The sequence below is a fragment of the Sylvia atricapilla genome, chromosome 4, assembly GCF_009819655.1.
Source record: "Sylvia atricapilla isolate bSylAtr1 chromosome 4, bSylAtr1.pri, whole genome shotgun sequence".
Lineage (NCBI taxonomy): Eukaryota > Metazoa > Chordata > Aves > Passeriformes > Sylviidae > Sylvia > Sylvia atricapilla.
The window spans coordinates 54,497,396-54,522,675 of record NC_089143.1 but is presented as its reverse complement, the minus strand read 5'-3'; the positions used below and the strand labels follow the sequence as shown (position 1 = coordinate 54,522,675).

Below are 25,280 nucleotides of genomic sequence, written 5' to 3'. Positions count from 1 at the left end.
GGTTAAATGACGACAGAGGGACACAATGTTCCTTCCGTCTGGCAAGAGCCAAGTATTATACAGTGCTTGGAAGCTAAAGGGCTCTTGTTCCCACTTACTTAACTCGTTGTATAATTATCTATACGGAACTACTGCATAAACACAGCAGTGACCACTCTGTACCCAAACATTCACGATTCACTTGAAGGATTACTTGAGCAGTATTTCAAACTATGTAAGTGTGGCTGGCAGCAATAGAAATAGATTTGACCATCAGACAACTAAAGCAGACAGTCTCCCCTTTCCTTGCCCATGGTGTGAAATGCAATTCCTACATATGTCATGCACAGCCTCTGGGGCAACAACTAGAACATTCGAAGTTACACAGAAAAAGGTGGCCACCCACTCAAGTTCTCGGTTGTTGAAGCACCAGGAATTGCCCAGACAGCACCAGCTCTCCTGCCAAACTAACTGCACTTGGCAATTGACCTCAGGACACATTTCTAATGTGTTACAAACAGAAGCAAGACTTACAAGCTGTTCCCTTTATTTACAAGTAACTGTATCCCAGCAATGTTACAAAAGACACGGGCTTTGGCAGGAAGCCTGCGCGTCAAGGTGTGCGGCTCCCTCTCTACTCCCACCAGTCATTTCTTCACTTCCCAGCTATGTGTTTATACCTGACTGTTCCCTTCCTATGTGCAAGACAGATTCCCATGGAAACCCACTCCTTCATTTCTGTGGACACACTCATTCTTTGTTCTCCCCCCTCATAAGCCTACCTCTCTACTTAAGATGCTCAAATTTGCTCCCTTCCTCTCAGAAATGTCCTTCTTTGCTATCAGTTTTCTCAGGTCCGCTCCCTACTCCCCATCTCTCCTTGGTGATCTTGACAAGGTCAGCCAAAGAGAATCTCCTTCATGGATTATTTTTCTATAATCCAGGAAAGGGATTGGAAGGACAGTTTTGAGCAGTAAGACAGATGGAAATGTAATGAAACCCTAAAATAATTTGAAGGTCACATTAAGCCAGAAAGAAAAACAAGGAGTTGGACAATTTTCAATGGAAAGACAGGATGAAGATTTAAACTAGGAAAAATCTGAGACAGAGGAATGTACATATGCAGCTATAAAATAATCTCCTGAAGGTAAAGGCAGAATCTCCTTTGACAATTTGGAGATTTTGAGGCACAGCTTGGCAACATCTGCACAAATAGATTGCAGAGAATAATGGTGCATCAACAGGAAGGCAGACAGGATCATGCAACCAGACTAGTTCATGAACAATTCCCTGACACACATTTCTGCACAGCATGCATTAACTGCACTCTTTCTATGCTTCATCTCAGAAAAATTCTTTTAGAAAAACTCAAGGAATATATACCAGAGATTAACAAATTTCAGACATCACTGTAAGAATTCCAATTATCACTGTTCTCACAAAAAGCACCACTGGGATTTCTTTTTATTTGTTTAAACTCTGCAGAGATCAAAGAACCCAATTATAATATCTGGCCCTTCCTCCTCTGCAGCCCTTCATTGTTAATTGCTCTGGCTCCTGTTCTTCCACTAAGTATAAATGAAAGCACTGGAACTGAGCCTGCTACTGAAGCAAGCAGAGCAAACTTTCACAGATGTCAACTGAATTAGACCCCTTTTACAAGCAGTGACTTTGCCCTCCAGTTGGCAAAACAAGAAACAATTTGTTCAAATGCAGCATGAGCACCATTCCCTCCAGTGAGGCTTGCTGGGTACCCAGGCACTCTCCCGCTTTTCTAGGCTGCAGCAGGGAGCTGGATGGGCTGCTGACTCACCATCTGGTTCCTGGTTTCTTTCTGAGCAGCACATGCTGCCAGTTCCTCAAATCCTGTAGCAAAAATCTCTCCTGTGCCTGCAGATAAGCTACTCAGGCATCTAAGCTACGTAACAAACCAAAGAAAGGAGGAAAACCACGTCCATCTTGTAATAAAGACCTTAAACCCTGGGCCTCTTCTTTAAATACAAAAGAAACACAAGAGAGATGGTATCTACAAAGACTTATCCCACTAACTGAGCAATAATTACAAATGTAAAATTAATGTTCACTTTGATTACAGTCTGTTCAGCACTTCTGAACCCCTCCCCACATTTAATTCCAATAATGAGTCAATCCCACACAGAAAAATAAATGGAAACAACTGAGTACATACCTCACATAGAAGGGTGACATAGGCCGCTCATCTTCTTGGGAGCTAAGAACAAAACATATTTTTTAAGTTAGTATGCAGCTCTGTCTTGTATTTACAGCTTAAGATACTCACTCTTAAAAAGCAGAGATAACGAAAGTGAAATTGCACCCATTACAGAGGTAACGCTTAAGTCTATTCTGTCCTCTGGTTGATGCATGGAAGAAAGCTTTAAGTTACTTTCTTTAAATCCTGGCAATCCAACTCATTTCTCAATGTCCACAAGTGTGGCGTAACAGATCTCCTGCTAGACAGCCAGGAGTCATTCTGACTCTGCAACAGTGCTAGGGCTATTCCCATAGCAACAATAAAGCATTTTGCTTGGAAAACCAAGAGAGTCCTTTGCTGTCTGCTGCTCCAGAATTAAACAGTCTGACTATTAAAGCCAAGCTTGGGAAAAAAACCAAATGACATCTTGAGTAACCAAAGAAACAGCCATGGCCATAGGTGTATGCATGAGGCTACCTATTCCCCAGTTTTACCACTTCTGTGGAAAGTTTATTTAAATGAAATTTCTGCAGGCTTGAGATCAGGGATTGCCACTGGCTGGCACGAAGGTCCCCTGACAAAATGATTAGTTGTGTTTTAGTTGTCAACTGGCCTGGTCTCAACATGACTACCTGGCAAGTGACTTCACAGCCCTCATCCAGCTCATTGTGCCTATGCTGGCACAGAATCACACATGATCTCTTGAATTTTGAAAGATTTTATTTATTGGTTTATAAAAGCTGCTCTAAGCACTTGATAATACGGAAAGAAACATCTCTGTAGGATTTGCAACTAGGAAATCAAGTACTCAGGTAGTTTCTGCAGCCTCCATTGGAGCCAGCATGAAGCTCCCTCAGCAAGATGAGCTGAAACTGGCCTGCAGCCAGGTAAGCACCGTGCCCTCTCACTGTACAGAGCCAGAGGCAGATTTAACCACAGCTTATTTCAACCCATCCAGTGTTACAACAGATCCACAAATATGAACACCAAATTCACTGAGGGGAGCAGAGCGTAAGGGAGGAGGCAAGATACAAGGGATTTAAAAAGCCAGTGTTCCCGAGAAATAATCACAGGGATTCAACCTCCCAACCAGAATATGGAAAGATTCACAAATAGACATTACAGAAAAGACCTTAAAGCATATGATGTGGGAAACCCAAAATACTGATTTGTGGGTAACACCAAACACCACAGACTGGAAGGAACAGAAACTGCCACTGAAATTGGTGTGGTCTGACAAAACTTCATCACCTCTACAAAGAAACAGGGACTGGACAGCTTTTAGCAGCTCCCCAAGATGACTGGGAGCACAGCTGCTACTGGAAACCTTGCTGCCACTTCCACAAGCCCATCTTCAGTAGCCTGAACAAGCTGCAGTGCCCAGAGCTGCTGCTGCTCCTAGAGCCAGGCAGGACACAGAGCAGTGCACAGCAGGTGGACAGTGCCTGCCTGTGAACTGAGGCTGACAGCACCTGAAGAGTCTTTGTGAGAAACTGCCACAGCTTTGAGCCTGCCTAGAAAAAGTTGGTGGAAACACAGAAAGGCCCAACCACAGAAAGACAACCTGCAACAAAGACATGGGTAGGAACCTCTGCCAGGTAAGGCTCCCTCCCCTGATGGCAGTGCAGTCTCCCAGCCTGCATGCATGCCATCACTTTCTTTGGCACTTACAGAATATATCTTTTTAAGCGTAAAGAAAGTACTTTAAACTCACAAAGCTGCTGGTGAAGTTTCTTGCTATGTTCAGTTCACTGCATTAATAGCTGTACTTGTAGTCTCAATGCAAACTGGTCCAAGTAGTGGATAGAAACCGTGAAAAATCTTTTCTCACACAAATGAAAGTTCACAGTGCCATCAAGATTTCTGTGTATTAATGCAATTTCTACTGATAACACCAAATGCTGCTTTCTGTACAAGTGGCAGTTGCCAAAGCCACACCAAACATGCTTTCTTTTGCAAAATAAACACCCCTCCTAATTTCAAGGTTTGTGATTACCTTCCAAATCAAAGAAGCATAATCTTACTGAAAAGGTCCAAATAATCTTTTTCACTTATGCTTCCAATATTTGTTTTGACAGAGCAGATCGAAAAGCAGTGTTCAGCCAGGACTCTGAGTCCCCTTGCATTTCCTTCCCTTTCTTGCATAGCAAGTGCAACTGGATGACTCTTAAGTTCCAGCAAGTTTTTTAACTGTGCAAAAATTTATCCACCCATACAAAGGAACTGAGGAGAAACAAGTATTTTAAGCCCATTAGCTGGGAATGGCAGAGAAAGAAGCTCTTCCAGAAGTTAGAAACCAGGCATCAGTTTTATTTAGATCATCAAGTTTCACGATTTCACATGGTTGGTAATAATTGTAGCTATGAAAAACCTCTGTTACTCAGTAGTGGTTCATAGTTTCACATATGCAGCAAATGAGCAGTAGCTGAATCTGGGATGAAGACCTCCAAGCTAGCTTATATGAAATCCAGAGTTTTGAGGAAATCATAAAAGTCTTCTAAATTTCTACCTTCCCCAACAAAGAACTTATCATTAGACAAACAGGCTTATCAATAAATTAAATTTTGGGGTTTTTTTGTTTGGTTGGTATTTTTTTATCCTCAAAGTTTTGTCCAGACGTATGTATGCTTTATGCCCAGAAGGCATGAAATAACTTAAAAAAACCCTCCAGTTATTTATTCAACTATCACTGATTACCTGGCCAAGCAGGTGAGTGCAAAATACAGCAGTCTCTTTTTTCTCAAGCATATAAATAGCTCCCCTAAATCTAGGGATTAAACAGAAATTAATCACTTCCATGAAATACTCAGGAGATTATCTGACAACTTCCTTCTTGCTAAAAACCAAAACAAATACCAGCCAAACTAAAAAAAAAAAAAAAAAAAAACCAAAAAAAAACCCAACAAAAAAAGCAAACCAAACTAAACATAAAAACCCACAGCAAACCAAACTTGTTCTATTTCACAGGTAAAGAAGTAATATTATGTATGTTTGTGACCACCACTGAGCTAATAAAAAGTCTGTCAGTCTGGATAGAACACCAGTTGTTTAGCCCACTGGTTAGTTTAGCATATCTTGGGATTTTCAGGCATATCCCTTCTGCCCCTGAAGAAGGAAATAGGAAAACCTGGGTGAAGTCTAACTGTTAAATGATGAATTTCCATTACAGAAGGAGTGTTACCCTTTTTTGCCTCCCTCTCTTGCAATAGGAATGTTTCAGGTAACTATGTTCACCCCTCACATTCTTAATCAGGCAACCTTGGTTCCTTTTATTTTTTCTGACACCTTTTGGAACCATAGAATAGTTGAGGGTGAAAAAGACCTCTCAGATCAAGTCCAACCTTCAAACCATCTTGCCCTTCAGGCAGAATAAGAGAGATGCTGAGCCTGCTGTAGAACTACATTTAGCTGTAAAGTTCCCAATTTATTTATGTGCATAAGGAACACCCCTGTCTCAGCCCTCTCCTTGCTGGTCTGAGCTCCCACTGCAAGTCAGAGAGTGGATCAGGTGGATCAGCAGCAGGTCTTCTGTCTTAGCTTCCTGGCACTGGAATCCTAACCCTAAGTTACAAAGCTACTGCTACTTTCCTACTCCACATCTCTTTCCAAAACTTAAATGGGACATTTAGTTGATGAAATAATAATAATAAAAACCCTCCAGATTTTGGCTTTGGTGGGTTTTTTGTTGGATTTTTTTTTTTTTTTTTACAATTATGAAAATGTACTTTGACTCACGGGTCAACATTTTGCACCAGAGATGAAGGGCCTAGACAGTGGCAGGGTCTTGCTTCTCAGCCAAGGTCATGTTTTCCTAATGCCTTGCCAGAGGCTCTGTTTGTTCTGACCTCAAATGTTGGATATGGGAATGGCTCACCTTCTATTCTACCACAGAAATTCTTGACTTCAAAAGAAACGTAGCTGGTTTTTAGTGAGAATACTTTTTTAATGCAAAACAATAGCTACTTTTATTTTTAATGCAATCAAACAAGAAGGCAATGAAAAATTCAGTAACATCAAATTAGTAATATCAAAAGTTAATGCAAGTTTTGGAGGGAGGAGAAGGAAGGCTAAGTTTGGGTGACTTCTTAAGGCTTCAAACTTATCTCCCTTTTGTTTTCTTCTTATCATTTAGAACACCTATGCCTCCTTGAATTAAAAGACATAAAATTTTTGCAACTACTGAGGATTTTAACAGTATTACTTATTTACTTATCATGACATTCAACACCAACAACACCAAAAACAGCTTCAAGGAAACATTGATTTTGAGTCACAGTACTACTTTTTGCTGAAGATCTTCTCTTATTCACAAATTTTTCAGCACTTCTTCACCCATCAAAGTAATTTCCCCATAAAAGTTATTTCAATGTTGCAAAAAATGCAAGATTGAAACAGCTCATGAAAATTTATTGCATGCTTATTTTCTCAATAGAGCTATTAACTCAGAGCTTGTGCTTCACCGCAGTGGGTAAAAGGCAATGTTTTTGCAAATGAGCAATAGCAGGCAACACAAGCTTTTGCCTTCAAATAAATCCTTCAAAATAAACTTCCTTCAAATAAATATTGAGGTGCATTATGCAAAAGAAGAAAGAATAATACCATCCTTGATGCAAGATTAACCATAAATTTAATCTAACATCGTAACACTGCGGTGATACAATGGTCATCATTAAAGTCAGGACCTACCCTCAATCCTTGAGCAATGCCACCCTTGCTCTATATCCTTAAACAGAGGGGGAGGAAGGAATGCTATATGCACTGTTTAAAAAACAAATGCTTAACAGCTATTTTCCTGTGAGAGTTATTTCCATGCCAGCATTTCCATTTTCCCTGAAGAGTAACTTTAATAAGTCAAAACCATAACGTGCTGTTTTAGATATTTATCTCCAGTCTCCACGATAGTTGGGCTTATACCTAACCATGCATACCACTGAAACTTAAGTAAGCTACTCAGCAAATGAGCCACATGTTAAAATCCAAGGCTGACAACCCAGCTTCTTTACTCTGACCTCACGTATTCTGCAAAAATATCACGCTATGCAAAGTATCTCCAATTACCTGCGAGCAGATGAATTGGTTTAAATATTAAACTCCAAAGGATCCCATCATCTCCCTCAAAGCTCTTTCTTCAGCAAGTTTTTCCTAAAGATCTCTCAACTAAATTACATGGCACAGCCATCTATCCACAGGCATAACTGTGCAGGCTGTGTGAGGGGGCACTGAGATTGAAGCATATTATCTGAATAGGAAAAAGAGTATACTGAAGGCTTTTTGCACACCTCCTCCTACTTCAAAGCAACATCAGAGATCAGGGAAGTATAGGCTATCCCATGGCAAGCTGAAGTGAGCAGAACTTCTTGCTGATTAAGTGCCACTGTGAGCAAGAGGCAGATTTTCCATTTATATTAACATACCTGAATATCCCGGAGCCCTTGACAGCATAATTTTGTGCAATTATTTTCTGCTTACTATCCTCCTAGATTGCAAATATGTTAATCTTTTATAAAATGACGTCAATGTTAAACAGCTCTCTTATGTTGTTTTACTTCTTAAGCTAGTTGGGTCTTATTATGAAAGATAGGGCAGTGTCTTTTCTTTTACTTGTGGTTTGGCAATAGTCCTCACTAGGATAAAACCAGAAAATGGCTCAGAAAGAGGCGGGATGAATGCACCAGCCAAAGTCTCACCTCTTCTCAGAATTTAACACTGAAGTTGCATAACACACACATACCTGTTGCATTATAATGGTGAAGAACTGTTACTAGGTAACCAGTGATTTCAGTTTCAGGATTGTTTGTTAAAAGCTTGCACACTTCAAATAAAGGTATCTACTGGTTTTTAGGCAAATATTAGTATTTTCTTGCTTAATCAGGGGGACACCCCAGAGACAAACACTAAAGAAAATTTCCACACCAATTTCCTCTTTTAGTCAGTGCCTTCCACCCCAGTGGTACTGAGGAAGAGCTTCCACAGACTCCGACACTCACCATATCACAGCTGTGACAAGGCAGGGTACCCAGCTGTGGGTCAAATATTTGCCTGGAAGATGAAAAATTCACACAGCATTTTCGAAAAAGCTGACTTAAGGAAGGTAAGAGCCACAGGTTTGAATTTCTCTTCATTCTTCCACCAGAAAAAAACCTTATCCAAACCTGAAGCAAACAAAAAAAACCCCCCTAGATTCAAGTTCTCCCCACTCTCAGAGAGCATAATTCACATCCATATTCCAGAATATACTTCATTAGGGCTTGTCAAGCACTCCCAGTACCTTGGAAAGAAAGTGATAGCAAAGTCCAAAAGATCATACTTATTTACAGTACAACTTTACACACAAAAATGTTCACAAATGTGATACTGAGAACACAGCAGCCACCCCTTCTCAAATTAAAAAAAAAAAAAAAAAAAAAAAAAAAAGGTGAAATACAGCAGTGTTCTCAGGCTAAACTGCTGGCTATTTGTGAAAAATTCCAAGCAAACCAACCAGTAAGGTAAATCAAATCATCCTGGTAACTGCAAGTGAGACTGCCCATGCAGATGCAGACAACTGCTGCTGTACAGGTTAGAAACACATCAGTCACACTCCCTACTGCTTTCAGATGCACTTGCTAAAAATATCTGTGATGGCTTCACTCTTCCACTACCTTGACTTGTTAAGCAACAGAGGCCATCGATCACAAACAAGGCTCAAATGTGTACCTGCCTTTCTTATCTCGTACAGAAACTGGTAGATATGATTGGCAAAGGCAGCCACAGGCTTCAGCTTTGCACAGCTGTTGTTAAATCTGCAATAGACTGAGCTAGGATACATGAATTAAAACATACATTAACAGCATTAATAACGCTCTAACTAGGAAGCTGGGATCCCAAAGTAAGCTAATGCTATTCTGAAAAGATGGTAGCCTAACAGCAATTGAAGAAACAATTACTGGGAGATAAGTTGTTGGAAAATCAGTAATGCGATCCATGTGACATTCACTGGTGCCTTCTATAGTGCTTGGGCAATATAGTACCCACTGCAGTGAGGATTCAACACATTTGGCCTTCCACCTCTTCCCATGCAAAGAAACATAACCCTGACATGCCCATTGTCACTCCTTCATAGGAGGACACCATACCCCACCACATGCCATTCCACAGGTATCTATATATAGGATGATCCCATATAATCCATATGGCTCTATGTAAGCACTTTATATGATTTTCTGGAAGACAAACTCACATATCTTGGTAGACACAGAGCCCTTCTCCCTCTCCCACATTTTACACGCCAGCTACACATTTGTATTGCTTCAGCACAGGAGGGTTTCCATGGCAGGCACAGCACGGCCAGCCTCACGGCCCCAAAGAGAGCACGGAGCAGGGCACCTACAGGAGATGAGCAGCAGCAAGTTCACTCACCCAGGATGGAAACCAGTTAATTCCCTTTCTTGAGAGGGAAAGAGAGATTCTTTTCAGCTTGGCAAGTGTCCTAAATCACAGAATCTGAAGAGTGCCACTACTCCGATTAAACCTATAACAGGAACCACGCACTACATACAATTTGTCCATGCCCTCAGCTGGAACAGCAACATCAGCCTATCCACCCCACAGCAACCACAAACACAGCGCTATCCGTGCTGGTACAAACCAACAGTAGCAGTATCAGCTTTCCTGAAGCTGACAAAAAATGCTCAAAGCCAGCAAAACTCTGCCCTAAGGGAGGGAAGAACACGGAAATAAAGGTGCAACCTGGAGAATGCTACTGTAAAGTGATCTGGCAATCTGTGCCAAAAAACCCGATCTGCTAAAAAGTACAGTATACGCAGACTAAAAATAGATCAAGGAGATGGAAGAGGAGACAGAATTTCGTGAATTATTTTAACTGAAAAACACAAAAGAATTCTGTACCATGCTTACAGCTTAATGGAGTTTGAAGAAAACGCCTCCTTTCTGAAGTGCTGACTGCATCTCTAACTGATTGAGATTTAGTCCTTGCAACAACAAAGATTCTAATTACAGCCAGTCTGTGAAAGCTATCCTCCCCTGGGGTGAAGAGTCAAGAGCATAATAACAACCACTTGTTCCAACCACTGCTAGGACAGTCAGATCCTTGGGATCAGAAAGGTTAAAAATATTATGTGAGACCGGTCCTTCAAATAGAAATGATGCACCATGACCACTTCTTTAAGACATTCAAACCATATTTCTGTTTCTCTGCAGTCATCAGCATGGAACCCCACGATTGCAATAGTGCCAAAGAGACTTTCTCCTCATCTACCTGCAGAGGACCCTGCACTTTATCAAGACAATAACAGTTCAGGCAGCAATTTCAGTTACTATTTTATTGTGCTCAAGTAAGCAGCAACTCTGCAGCTTCTGCTGAAATCGCACCACCACAGTGCTGAAACGGCACAGTAAATTTTTTATATACGGTTTCATAGATTAGAGAAAGATTGATATTCAGGCCATTCAAATACTACCAGGGGAGATAGTGACTGCTGAATTTTAAGAACTGAAAGAGTAGTAAAAATAAGAATAAGAATTTGATGACCCAGTGAAAGGGCTGTGTACACTCCTCCCCGCAGTGGATCTGTGCCTTGCCATTTCAGAAGCTTGACCGCATCTGTCCCTGCCATTGCGTGGCGGGAGCACATGCCAGCACAGGTACTTTCTCACAGCTGGTGCTGAACGGAGGTGTGCGCCGGCATCCTGGAAACACCCAGCCTTTTTCCCCCGAAAACTAAAGCTCTGGCCCGTGCTGCGGCAGGCTGGGTGTGTGAGCCGCCAGCCGGAGGTGGGCTGTGCGCAGGGGCAGCCCGGCCGCGCTCCCGTACCGCAGTACGGGCAGCCCGCGGAGGGCTCGGCTTCGCCCGGCGGAGACCCAGGGCCGGCCGGGGTCCCTCCGCACCTGCGAGCCGCTCCCACGCCGCACGGAGAGCGCTGCGTGGATTTCGGGGCGCTACATCGAATCCCCCTCTCCGCCCGAGATCCCCTGCCCCCGGAGACCGGCTAATAGCCCCACTTGTTGCACTGCCCCGGCGCCGCGGCGGGTATCCCAATCCCGAGCGGGCATCCCCGCTCCCAGGCGGGGTCCGAGTCGCGGCTCCCCCGCGCCGGACAGCCCGGCAGAAGCCCCGCGCTGGGTGCCGGGCTCGCCCCGGCCGGGCACGTACCTCTGCAGGGGCATCACCTCGCACGCCATGCTGGCCATGGAGCCGCTGCCCGCCCGGCCGCCCGCCGCGCCTCTGGCCGTGCCCGCAGCGCCGCCGGCGCCTCGCCGCGGGGAGCGCCCGGCCCCGGGGAGGGGCGAAGGGGCCGCCGGGCCCGGGTTGGCGGCTGGCGACGGCCCGCCCCAGCACCGAGAAGCCGGCCCGGCCCTCCAGCTGCGACGGCCGCCGCGGCCCCTGTCCCTGCTCTCCCCGCCGGGGGCGGCAGGCACAGGTTAACTAAACGCGGCTTCTGCTGTCCAGCTGGTTCTGGGCCTGCAAAAGATGCCACAAGCTGAGGGCTAATGGCTCCTTTCAACAGAAAGACTCCACAAGGTCTTCTGTATCCCTTTCAGTAACTATGACCCACCGCCGAAGGGTTATAGTTCCCAAACTCGCCCAGGGTGCGATGTAGTCTGTCCCGAGCTCCCTCCCCACGGCCGCAGCGGGCCGGCTCCGCTCCGGGAAGGGCGGGCGCGGTGCCCCGGGCACCCAGACCCCCGCAAGGCTCCACAACACCCTCGAGGGGCTGCTCTGGCTCTGCCCTCAGCCACCTTAACCATGGATCGGTGTCTAGTAGGGCTGGCACAACTTTTGAACTTGATCCTTTCGCGTTGCAGTAGACTCGACCGCGGTTTGAAAGGTTTGTGCTGTAGGTTGGCCACCCGCTTCTGACCCACTGCACGGAGAGCTCTTCTTCCCTTAATAATTGAACTGAAGAGACAACTGCAGAGCCGAACTGATGTTCGCAGTGGGCTATTCTCAGGCACTCTTGCCTCTATATCTGTGGCTGCTGACCAAATAATGCTCTGAAACAACAAACCACACTGTTCTATTGGGTAGAAGTTTCGGGCTGGGAAGAGTGGTAGCAAAAGGACCGCACACAAGGAGTATGTCACTCACCAGGACACAGCAGCCTTGGAAAATGAACAGCACAAAATCACTAAGGTCTTTGCGCCAAAACATTTAATGGCTACTGAAGGAGCATACCCAGAATTTTACTTTTCACCTTCGCAGCTCCTCTGCGCAGAAAGCCTCAGGAATTGCTTTCCATTTCCCCCAGCACTGGACAGAAACACTTCAGCTGCTGTCCCGCCTGTGAACAATGTCATCCCACTGTATACTTTATGTGATGGGGAAGGAGACAATCCTAATCTGATAAAGGCACCTAGGAGTGTCTTTTCAACACTTTAAGTGGTACAAACATAATGGCACATGTCAATCTTCAAAAACTTAAGTCAATATTGGAAGTACCACCTCGCTCAACCCTGGTGAGGATTAGTGCTGGCTTGGGAGAAAGCTGTGGCAGGAGCTTAGTACCTGTGTACTTAACACTTCCATAGAGATAGATGTAGGTCATGCAAACTGAACATGAGCCCATCAGCTCTCTGGAGAAGCAGCCAACACTCCCAGGCTAGCAGAGGTTATCAGACGTTTCAGAGGGATGCCCAACAGATCTTAAATTTTGCCAGCAGGAGGCATGGGGCATTTTCTGTCGAAATCAAGAGCAGTGGACAGCTGCAGCCTCAGAAAGCAGTGGCATGGAGTAGAGACACGGGGCTCAATTGAGACGTGGCTTCGCTTCAGTGCCCTGAACTGTTTAATATCTGCTCCTGTCAGCTGGCTGACTGGAAGAAGGGCATTAGTAATGCTTCTGCCCATTGCCTCAGCACAAACCTGTTCTGCTGTGACAGTCACACCAGGCACAGCACAGGGCCCCTTTTTAGGAAAGTCAGCAATGCCGATAAAGCACTCTGCCATCGTGGATCTGGGCTGCTCTTACCCGTGACAATTAAATGAGTACCTTGATGACTTCCTGTTAAATTAAATGCACCATATGTGCTCATAAGCAACTATGAGAGAAAGATTTTACTCTGATACATAAAACTCTTCAGTATAAAACAAAAGCACTTTGTACTATTTCACAGTTCGACAATAAATCAAATTGACTTTTTCTGGCCAGTCTTTTTTTATACACACACCATTATTCACAGCTGATTACACTTCTATAAACTGAGTGTTACCATCGGGATGCTATTAAAAAAAATTAATTTTCCACATTTAACTAAGGACCCATCTCCATGGGCAAGGAGTCAGGGTTCTCCAGAGCAGCTTGCTGAATAAACAGAAATGGAATAACTCAAATAGCTGCTGTACTATGAATTTATACACTAGCTATTCTGTCATAACTTCCATGGGACTTGCTTGTATAAATAAGCTTAAAAGTACTAAGCTCCTTGACAAAGAATTCACTAACAAAAGGAGATTGTGTAATAACCAGAAAGATTAATTTATGGCTTAGCATCAGTGAAGGTTAGCTCGTGGCATCATGCTAAAATCAACCTGACGCCAACAGTAAAGTTGCAGGGCTCCCCACGCTCTCAACACCTTCAGATCCACCTTTTGTTTCTGTTCTCTTTTTCTGCAGTCTCCTCAATGGGTATCAGTTTTCTCCCCTGCATCCTCATATGTTTCCTTTAACACTGGCAAAACTATCACAACTGAGAAGAGGTACAGTAGCTTATGTTTCCCTACACCTACTGGCACACAACTTCAGCAACTGTTGAAAGAAAGGTGACCAAAGCTGAAAATATGCTAGCTGGTTGCTAGCACTACTGGTTCCCCAGAGTTTTAACTAGTCAAGAGCAGCTGCAGACACTGCAACAGAAGATTTTAACATGGAAAAATGTCAGAGTGAAATTTTTAAAACTCCTTTCAAGGACTATGGCCAATCATTGGTAAGAGCGGTAGTACAGGATGCATGTCACCTCAGTTCAGTTCACACTGCTTCAATAGGTCTCTAATATCTCTCAGCTGCTAAACAAGAATACAAATCTTAATTCTCCACCTCCCCTGTTCATGGGTAGAGACCACAAGTGATTTATTTGTGGCACAAAGCAGGCAGACAAAAGCTGCCAGAAAGCTGCAGTCTTATCTCCAAACAATTCCACTTCCTTCACACAGATGTTGACGCTAAAACCAACTTGCTATTTGTCAGAGGCAGGAATTCCTACCCTTCCCTTGCCCTCTCATGCCTTTTTTAACTTCATAACTCAAACTGGGCTATCACACATAAAACCTGAGATTATACAACATTTTGTTTTGGATTTGCTTGTACTTCTTGAATTTGTTTTCCCATGTTAAACAAAGAAGACAAAACCTCTTCTGAAAGTTTCATACAGCTCTTACATTTCTATTACTCAGAAAGGCCAAACTCATCTGTTGGCAGCAACAATACACCACAAAAGCCCTTTATGGTACCACCAACAGTAGAAACAGAGGATGAGGAAAAGCCCTCTCTCAGGACAGGCACAACATCCTCTCCACTGACTGTATGCTCCTAGTGTATTGTAAACACTTCAGGGAAATAGACAGCAAATAACAATAAAAATTATAAAGTCCCTTGAAATATCAACACATGCTGCCACACTTCAGCACCAACACCAAGGCAACACCTGTTTTCAAACTATTTGATTTGTAAATTTCTCACTGAGTTTCAACAAAGGGAAAAATACCACTGGCTGGAACTAAATATGAACAATCACTTTTCTCCATCAAAGTTTAAAGAACAACTGCACGTTTGGAAAGGAAGTCTCCTGTCAATCATCATTACAGAAGTGCTTTCTCCTCTTTCTTTCCTTTTCATACTTTGCTGCACACCAAGTAATTTTCTCAGCATATAAAGCAACAAGAGAAGAGGATCTGTGAGCAGCACCAGAGGATACAAGATATGTGATCTAAATAATGGATTTTATGAGGATGTAGTTGTGTCTGCCTCCTGCAGTTATCCCTTGCTTCACTGCACAGTCATACATAAATCAGATAGTATTCAAAAATTAAAAAAAAAAAATTTAAAAAGGCAATCTTGCCTGGTCTGACCAAATCTGAGGGCTTTTAGAATGCCACTCAATACCATCAATTTATTCCCACAATGTTTACTAAATTATGCAATATTTTCCCCCGGCAGAAACATGAAATGCAACGGAAGATAGACTGAAAATTACAGAATGTACTTTTCAAAATATTACCAATACAAAATTAAGAATTCCATTATTTATGTACGCATACTTATATTAATACACATGTTTTTCCTCTTTAAAGTATCTAGGCATATGAGCATCTGCCATTAGACATGGCAAATACCCTGGAAAATCTCCTGCAGCCCAGAAACTTGTGTGCACATATAAAATAAGCAAGTCACAAGTTAACAGAAACTGCACTTGGAAACTGTGGTCCTTCAAGTCCAAACAAAGCACACAGACAATTAAAAAGGTCCCCTCCAAAAGGGCAAACATGAAGAAAGACCAAATACTGCAGTAAAAACATAATTTAGTGGAAGGGGAATCCTCAGAAAGGTTTAAAAGTACTAAGAGTGACTTTGCAAAGATGTTACTCAGCCCTGTTTCGCTTCATGATGTTTCAGTGATTTGTAAGTAAATGTAAAATTATACTGGTGGTTATTTTTGTATTGGTGTTATTTTGTGTGCAAGCCAGCATTAAAACCTTCGCCCACATAAGAGCAAAATCTGGGAACTATGTGCAAGATGGGGATACAACATCATGGTTACAAGCCCAGAGTGACTGTTTGGCTGAAGAAATTAACATCATCCCCAGAGACATCAACACGGTATTACGCTGAAAAGGTGTGTTATGTCTGTATTTCCTACTGGGTTGGTTGCTACAAAAGACTTTGATCAGTTCAGGAATTCCCATTCCCAAGCAAGTTGTGAAAAACTGAAGAGTGCTAAGAGACAACCCATGAAGGGCACACAAAATCTAAACCCACACATTTAGTGCTTTTCAAAGAAAATCCTCGATGCATGCAGAAAACATTAATACTTGACCTAGTACTCACAAACTGACCAAGACTCAATGGTCAGAAGTCCAAGACAGACAAATTATGCTGAGAAATTAAGACATTTTAAAGTGGTGAGAAAAATTAGCTACTGATGTAATTAATCAATAATTATAGTGAATGTTTAATATTCTTACAAATTACGGTTGCCTCCTTTAGGAACACCATGCCTTACGTAAACTGTCTAGATGGAATTTGCAGAATTTTCTTACTTATTTTCATAACTGATATTCCTCTTGTCCAAAAGAGAAACAGGTTGCTCTCAGCTGACTTCATTTTACCTCTTTTATTTTTTGCATTAGAAATACAGGCCTTCTTGGCATATCTGTGGAGAATATACTGGTTTTTGCACAGCAGCTTTTCTGCTCCTTCCTGCAACTTAGAGGCCAAATTACCTTTTAAACTAGTTAAAATCTGTTAAGGAGGAAAACATATTCCAGAACTGTTCTTTAAATTTGCAGGGACAAGAGAAAAGTATGGACCAAACTGAAAGCCTCTCAGAGCCTCAGGCGCTGGGCACTCCTGATCTCATCCAACCGATAAGGACAAAAGTTCATTTCCCATTGCAAGGGACATCACACGCCCCCTGGAGACCTGGTTTTGCTGCTGTGGCTTCCCTTCATTAAACAGAAGTGTCCTTTGCATGCACTGCCACACCCGCTTGTCCACTGCTTTAATTTGCTCCAGAGAACTGTCACCCCATGGGATAGCCCAGAAATTATTTCTTGGCCTCCATCCTGGAGAAATGGGAAGATTTGGGAGTAGGTTCCTAAAGGGTTTCCTGGGAAAGCAACAAGTAATGAATGGTTGTGTCTGCTGATCTGCTGTGGGAACAGGGTAAAGTATGCTGAGTGACAAGGTCACTAGGTTCTTCATTTGCACCAGTTAGTTCAAGTGCCAGAGCATGGGAGAGCAAGCAAATAAGCAGGAGTCCAGTCTGGAACAAGTTATTTTCAAAGCAGGCTTTCTCCAGAGCTCTAATCTAATGAAATTCCTAATTTTTAGTGTCCAGTGAAATTTCTCCCACGCCTCTAAAGTGTTATTTCTCTAAAACTGTCTGCACAAAAGCTTTTTAAAAATCCAGCTGTTTCAGACCAATGAAAATGTCATTGAAAACAATGAAAAACAAGCAAAATTTGTTAGCAAAAAGGTTTTAAAAAAAATTTAAATGAGTCTCTGGTGTACCCCTCCATGTTTTGTATTACCTACCAAAAAGTCACTGTTTTTACCAAAAAGTCACTTTCCCATCTTCCAAAAACATCCTTCCAATCCTTTACAAAATTACTATCCTTTGAAGGCCATACCTCTGCACTCTTCATGTTCCCTGCTTCCTAAAGCGCCTTCAAGTGACCTGCTTTGTAGTTCACAGGAAAAACAAGGATATGGGAAGGGGTTGAGGAAAGCAGGGAAAAGGCCACACCGTTCACGTTTGCTGCACATGGCTTTTTACTCCACTGAAAGATAAAGTGCTGTCTGTGTTGGCAAGGGAGGCAGTCTGGCAGAGTCACCCTCCAGGAAAAACCCTCCAGGATTAGCTCCTCTGCTCCAGCTAATGAAGTGACTGAAAGGAGCTCTCCCTTTGCACCAGTGCCCCAGTGGCCGGCCTGGCTCCCCGGAGAGCTGGTGGGAAAAAGATGACTCGGCAGGAAAGATCGACTCTGACTGGGAGGTACTAAAACAGAGTGAGCTGAGTGAGAATAACTCCAGCGTTCTGCCTAGAGCTGCAAGATGCATCTGCCACAGAAGTAAGGGGGGACCCTGCTAAAAGGCAACTCTTAGCAGATCCACTAAAACCTGACTGCATTTGAGAACACAGCCCTCTCAGGCCAGCCTTGGGGCTTCTTCCTGCAGCCAGCTGTGTGTACAGCAAGAAACAACAAATGGTTGTTTATGCACAGCCAGATACAGCGATACAGGGCTTAATGAGCACAGCTCACTGCTGTGCCCCTCAATTTGCAACATCAGCTTTGAGCCCTGCTGCTCTGTACGTGTCCAGGCTGCGCAAACACACTTCTGTCCCACTGCAGGACATTCCTGTCAGGAGTGGCACAAGTGGATACTGCAGGAAAACAAGTTCAGCATACAAGCTCATTATCAGGAACATTCAGAACAACATGGGTAAGGTCTGTAAGTTTTCAACTTCCCAACCACCTCTCAAGAGTCTTGGGAAACACGTATTTTTCTACTCAAGGAGCATACATTCAGCAAAACCTAACAAGATTTTAGAGGAAACGTTTTTTCTTCGATGCTCAATAACTCTGTTAGAACAGTGGTCACTTGAAACTTCTTTTTTCACTTTGACACTTTCTGAAGTTTCAGGGTGGGTTTTTTAAAGGAAACATCTATAAATTTTATAAAATAAGGTGTAGTGTTAGTAGTGCTCCCAATCATTTTATAATGGCTAGATAGTTTCTAACCATAATGCAGAACAATAAAACTATCATTTTATTAGATATTAATCCCTCCCTATGTGACTCAAACTTTCTGCATGCACAGAGCTTGAGACTGAAAGGACCTGAGGAACTGGTGGTGGAATCTTTTGTTTCCAGGAGTCCTGTCAAAGTCTTAACAACTGTAAGTCATTAACAAACAAGCAGCTTTTCTTTGCAACTACCTAGTGGCCTCTCTTTGCAGGCATCCCTAGCACAAACACACGATTTCAGCAGGTGCATAATGAAAAGGAAAGGTCTGGTACAGGAAAAGACCTATCTCCACATTTCCTAACTGCAACCCTCTCCAGCCAGGAGGAAGGCACTGAGCCAATGTGAGAAGTGCAATTTGTATATAAGCAGTCAGCTTGGGATCACGCTTCTCACAACAGGAAAAATGAGAGGAAATCTCTCATGGCCACTGACCATGAAAGAGAAGGATTTTACAACACTGAAACAGCTCGGAGCCAAACCAATGCAAGCAAAGTGACAGCAGCAGAGAGTGACAACTCTGCTGTGCCATGCTCAGCCTCTTCTTTTTAGACAGCCAGCTGACCGCTTTGAATAAAAATATACATGTGTGTCATAGGAAGTCACAGCTGAGCCCAGCAGCCTACGCTGCAACGTGCTGAACACAACGTCCCAACACACAGCTCTCCCAGCTGAACCAGGAAACTGCAGCAGCAAACGAACCTGACTGAGAACCTGGTGACCTCTGCCTGATGATCTTCCTGTGGGGACTGTCTGCAGGACACAGGCCCAGGTCACTCTGGAGAGCCACAGGGGAAGGAATACCTCACAGCCTCAGGTGGTAGAAAACTGCTGGCTCTGCAAAGCTAAGGAAAACAAAGCACTCCGTGCTGAACCTCCCCATCTCAACAACGGACCGGACACTTCAGCAGACAGCCTAAGGAAGTTACAGGAGAGGGAACTACTTATTTATTCAAGTAAAAATAAGTCAAATCACAGTGCAGAGACTTTGCTTCTTCCCTACTTGTTTGAAACATGGGTTAGTGATGGGCGTCTTAGTTTACACACACATGAATATTAAAAGCACAAAGATTTCCAAAGTTAGCTTAAACTCCTTATTATTCACTGTGTGTTCTCCAATAAGAGGCCATATATCCATTTGTTTAAAAATTTCTTAAAGATCATACAGATGTTTTGTCCTTCATTTCCTTAGCAAATCTATTATGTGAACCAGTTGGTATCAGAGAGCCATCAGTTTCATGAGATGTAGGGACTTCCTCCTCACAGCAGAAGCAGAAAACAAAATAAAGAATCCTTCTGGCTGAGAGAGCAATGCTTGCGGTACAGAAAGGGAGTAATTTTTTTCCAGCTTTGTTACTCAATTACTGTGAATTTACTATAGTCCCTTTCAGATTTCGAAGGCTGCTGGATGCTGTCCCAGGAAACAGGAAAAGTTAACATGCTTGGCTCATGGACTGAAAGAACGTTTGTTTCCACATGCACATTATGACAATAAAAGTGCATACATGCCTTCTATCTTGAATAGTCACCAGATCTTTGTTTCATATATGATTCTTCTTGCTTACAAGATGAACCTCCACTTCTGTGGCACAGGTCAGGGCATCAGATTCAAATTGTTCTCCATCCCACAAGCCATAATTTGTCACCACGTAAATCTTACGAAGAGAGATGAAGACAAAATGGCTAGAATTATAAAGGAAAGTTAGAATAGTGTGATGGACAAAGCCTAATTTAAAGGAGTAACCTGTGCAGGGTGGAAGAGAAAGGTCAAATGCTTGGAAAAATACACTGATATCCACCCAGGTGACTTGCACGGAAAAAATCTACATAATTACATGTGTCTGTAACTGTTATTACATCTGGGCTATAGACAGGGGAGAAGAACCCAGGAAAAGATCAGACCACACCCTGATTTGCCATTCACAGTCACCTGCCTTGGAGAGACACAGAAATCACACGTCTTTGTGTGGCTGTGTTTTTAGTAAACTAAACGCTTTTCTTAACAACTCATTATGTAAGGCAGTTCCCGCTGCCAGCATCCCACAATGCAAGAAAGAAGGGAATTGATTGCACAGGAGGGTGGAGACAAATGTACTTGCAAAGTTAAATGAGTCAGCTTGGAAAAACTAACTCAACCTAAAGAGAGAAAGTGGCAAAAAGCAACAACACTTTACATAAAATGCTCTCTCTGAGGGCTCAGAACAGGGCCTGCCAGAGGCTGCTGCATACTGAATGATGCAGAAGGCAACTGTGTTTACCACCTCCCTACCAACGTTCCAGACCTTTACCCCTTTCCTGAATAGTTTCCTTGAAGAATCCATGGCTGTTGGAGGGCAGCCCTGCCTGCTGCCTGGCTGCAATCCCTTATGTAAACCTGGCAGCAAGGCTCCTCAGTGGTAAGCAAACCACTACTTTTGGTGGGGACTGAATGTACTGGCACGACAGACTTCAAAAACAAAAAAACCCCAAACCCAAACAAAAATAGTCAACTAAGCAAACAACACTAGCCCCCCTGTTTGATTTGTTCTGGCAAGAGCAGGCCAATTCTTATCACATGCCAGAGAATAATGATAAGTTTTGGCTTGCCTCGGTTTTAAACCACAGCTGCTAAAAGGAAAGCCAACAAATAGGGGAAGTGTTTATAGTAAGCACAACCTTCTCAGTGTACAAATATATGTATGTTTTCATACCTCAATAACTAGCAGTGAAAATACACAGTGTCATTATGAAGAAGGCATGGCAGGGTACATTAACCAATGCTTTATTTTAGGCATGCTACCATGTTACTAGGCATGTGGTCCCTTTATTTTCAGGACACAGGCCAGATATAAGGATTTTTGTGAGCAAGGTTGATGTAAACAAACCTTCTATTTGAGAACATGCACGTGTTAGAAAGCCAGCACAGCGTATCTGTGCCGGCAAATCTCGATGGCAGTCACAAACAGGAATTTGTGATCTCTGGCACACAAAGATGTGGCTACAAAATACAGAAGGCTGGCTTACTGAACAGCTGCTGTGGTTGCTCTAAGCTGTGGCTCTGAGGAGCTGCACACGTTTTTCATGAAGTGTGTCTGCCATATGCAGCACTCATGCCCCAGCACACAACCACTACAAGGCAAGGACAGGTACTCAGCTGCACTCCTTTGATATTTCCATGCACAGAGCCTAACAGCACCACAAACAGCAGGATCCTCTCCCACTGAGACATGCAGTCTTCAAAACAGTCCCAGGAGTGCAAAGAGATGCAGCTCCAGTAAATGCTAGAATAGACATGTACAACAGCAAAGCGTATTTCAGTTCCCTTTCCTGGACAAAAGATCCAGCACAGTGCCAACCAAAGTCTGCAGACAGCATGCACCTCTGAGCCAGTATCAGGAGAGACATTTATGCTCACCATCCTCAATCCCCTGCTTCACATTTTGACTGCAGGAAGCATTTTCCCACCTTCCTGAAGGCTCTCTCTTCTCTTTGCCTTTATGCAAAGTTTAGCACGAAAAGCTAAAATGTGAGAGAATTGCCTGCAAGAGGCCCTTCTACCTTTGTAGCCATGCAAATCTTAATATATCTAACCCTGAAGTAACAGCCATTTGAATCTGTTATTTGAAGCAGTTATTTGAAGTTTTAGTACCTCTAAACATATTCAAAATCATGCCAATGCCTACTGCAGTCATTTATGAGCCAGAGCTTTGAGCGACTTTTTCCTTCTAGGCAGAGAAAGAAGGAGGGACCCAAACAGGGACTCTCAGCTTCAGAGAGCTGCAAGCCCACTCCAGACCCCTCTCACTGAAGGTCTGGTAAGGCCCCAGGGTGGCTTCCCTCCAGCTCACTCTCCAGTCCAAAAGCTGTGGCCTCCCCCAGCTCCTGAGTCTGCAGTGTGTGTCTTGTGGCTCTCATCCAGGTAAAGACAAAGGACGTGTGTCATTCCCAGGCCCTGGAGGGTTGGCTGCCTTTAAATTCTGCACAGAACTCTTGCAAAGATGAGATGAGACTCAGAAGTAACAGGCTGCATACTGCCTGAAGACTTTAATCCTTTTTTCAGAGGACCAGTCTCTCATCTCCTGCCCCTTCCCTACTTTCTTCCTTTCTCTCTCCACTGTTTCAGGATTTCCTCAAGAGCTGCATTACAGGTATGCTTTTCTGCTACTGCATAAATAGCAGTTTGCCCTTGGCATAAAGCTATAATAAAGAGGCAATTTTCAAAACAACACATGTTTTGAAAACAACATATGTGCCAGTGGGGACTGTAGGTACATAGGGTTAATGCACCTATTCTGTTCAGAAAAAAAGAACATAACTTAAAATATCTCCTTAAGATACCTGCTGTGAACAGAAGGTGATATAGATTTTATGCTCTGCAATGTTTTGACTGAAATTAATATATTGCATAGTTCAGATGACAGCAGCACTTCAAAAAATTCCTGCAATGAGGAATAGCATACCTGTAAGGAGGCATAACATGACTTTCAGTATTTTTAAAAAGTGATTAAGTCATTATAGAAGACATAGTCACAACTGTAGCTGCTATTTAATATGTGGATCTTTATTTTAAGGACAACTATATGAAGACACATATTAAGAGGCATTTAAACAGTATTAAAAATCACTAATCAACCAAAAGGCTCTTAGTTTCTCCCTGAAGGCTCTGGTGTCAAATGAAAATTTATTAAAGATTGTAATCCTTGCTGGAGGGAGCCTTCAGGGCTTAGTGTGTGTGGTTCTTAACTGTTACACTTGTGAAGCTGAAAGGTGGAATTCTGCATCTACTGTTCTATCCAGACCTTCATCCTCTTCTAATCCACTCATATCATCGTATCTGAGTGTGGAAAGGGAACAAACCACAGGCGTTTTCATGAAACAGCAAATAATTATCACCGCCAAGAACAACCTTTATTCTCGTCTAACAAAGACTATATCATAGCTGAGCAGACACAGTAGTTTCACTAAAACTTATCTGGTAATTACATATAATTAATGATAACATTTATTTTAGAACTGTTGGTACCTTGTGACACAACTCCCCCCCCCCCCCCCCAAAAGAATAGCAGTGTGTTTGCACTTTGTAAATCTAGGTCAGACGCCAGAGTCCTTCTGCTGAAAAGGGTGAAAACTCCTAATAATAGCCTTGCACTGAAATAACACCAGGTAATACTTCATTGTGGGCTTAAATTACATGGGAGTGGCACAAGGCTGCCAAAAGCATGTTTAAAACCACTCCTGATATGTCAGAGCACTACACTGATGCCAGGGAATCAAGGTTTGTGCCCGTTGAACGGACAGCTGTCCCCCAGGTATGTTAGCTCTGCTAGATACCTCTCTCTGCTCCTTCCCTGGAGGAAGGAGCCTTTTCTCCATCCCATCCTGCCCAACAACCTGCCAGCCTGAAGCTGGGAAGAAAACAGCAAACACTACCTACTCCTTCTTCAGCAGCAGCAGCAGCAGATCACTGACAAAAAAGTACCAGAAGCAAATGGTAGTATAGATAATCAACACAATTAGGTAAATATGTACAGAAGTGTGACAGGACAGAAAACTAGGGCATTCTTGAACAAAATGGGATTACAAGATAATTAATTTCTACAGTTAATTAATTTCCCAGATAAAATCAGAGATGCAGATATCTTTCAACCCAAGGCCTGAGCATGAAAATCAGGCTTCTGCCTAGTTATAAACGCATTTCATTTGGTGCTTAATGTCCTGAGCCAGCACTGGCCCAACTGTCCCATACTTCAACAGAACTTTTCTAAGCAATTACACATTGACAGGAAAGCAGGATTCCCTACAGCAAATAATTACATTGTTTGGGGACTGCTCTCCTAAAGGAAAGGCAGTTTGTTGTGGTAACTCATGAAGTACCTCAGTCAGACACACCTTCCCAGACGTGACACCTGGCAGTTCTTTATTTCAACCCTTGGGTATTTAATTTCCCTTTCCACCTTGGAACACATAGCAGAGTTCAGGCATGCTCTCTGCCAGCGTATCGACACAAGAGGCTGGAACTTCTGCCACAGCCCCACCTGTCTGGCCCTGTCTAGCTGCTAGAATTGTATTGCCTTCTCCAATTTGCCAGCTGACCTGCTCTGATCATTGATTTCTAACTCCTCGCAGTCAAAAGCAGCTGTATTGATGATGTAAACAAACTTGATGTGTTCTGTCTGCAGGAATTTTGAGGGAAGCTTGGGGAGAGTGAAACACACACCTAACATAGCTAAGAGTTAAAGAGGATGTGTGCCTGCCAAGGGCTAGAAACCAAATTCAATATCTGTGCTTCACCACCATTACAAAGAATCAAAATGTAGTGCTAGTGCATAATTTGCTACCTCGTCTCATAAACTGAGTGCTGTCTGTCTGCACTGGTGCTGAGAATAGCACACACCTCCTGCTTACACAGTGAAGTCACCCAGTAATGTGTCTGGCAGCACTGCCTCTGCTTTGTGTTCCTGGTTGGTATGCTGGGACACTGCTGTGCTCTGTTTCGTGCCATGAGAATAGCACTATTTCCCACATCAGGTCAATTCTGTATTTCAGTAGCACACTGCAATTTCCCACAGTAACCTGAACCCTTCATGTGCTGCACAAGAGGAGAGAGAATGGCAGACTCAGTTCAATATCCCAAGAATAATGAAAAGATC

General features: G+C 43.2%; 1 protein-coding gene across 3 annotated transcripts in view; it reads right to left on the bottom strand.

Moving 5' to 3' along the window:
- Positions 1–25,280, bottom strand: part of FAM13A (family with sequence similarity 13 member A) — a 117,620-nt gene that overhangs the window by 48,130 nt on the left and 44,210 nt on the right. For 2 of the 3 annotated variants that reach the window (XM_066317951.1, XM_066317949.1), the window contains one exon: positions 2,168–2,209. In XM_066317951.1, the coding sequence (XP_066174048.1) occupies positions 2,168–2,209 (42 nt within the window). Of the gene's footprint in view, positions 1–2,167; positions 2,210–11,343; positions 11,417–25,280 lie in introns of those variants that run through there. The other variant, XM_066317950.1, reaches the window with a different exon arrangement.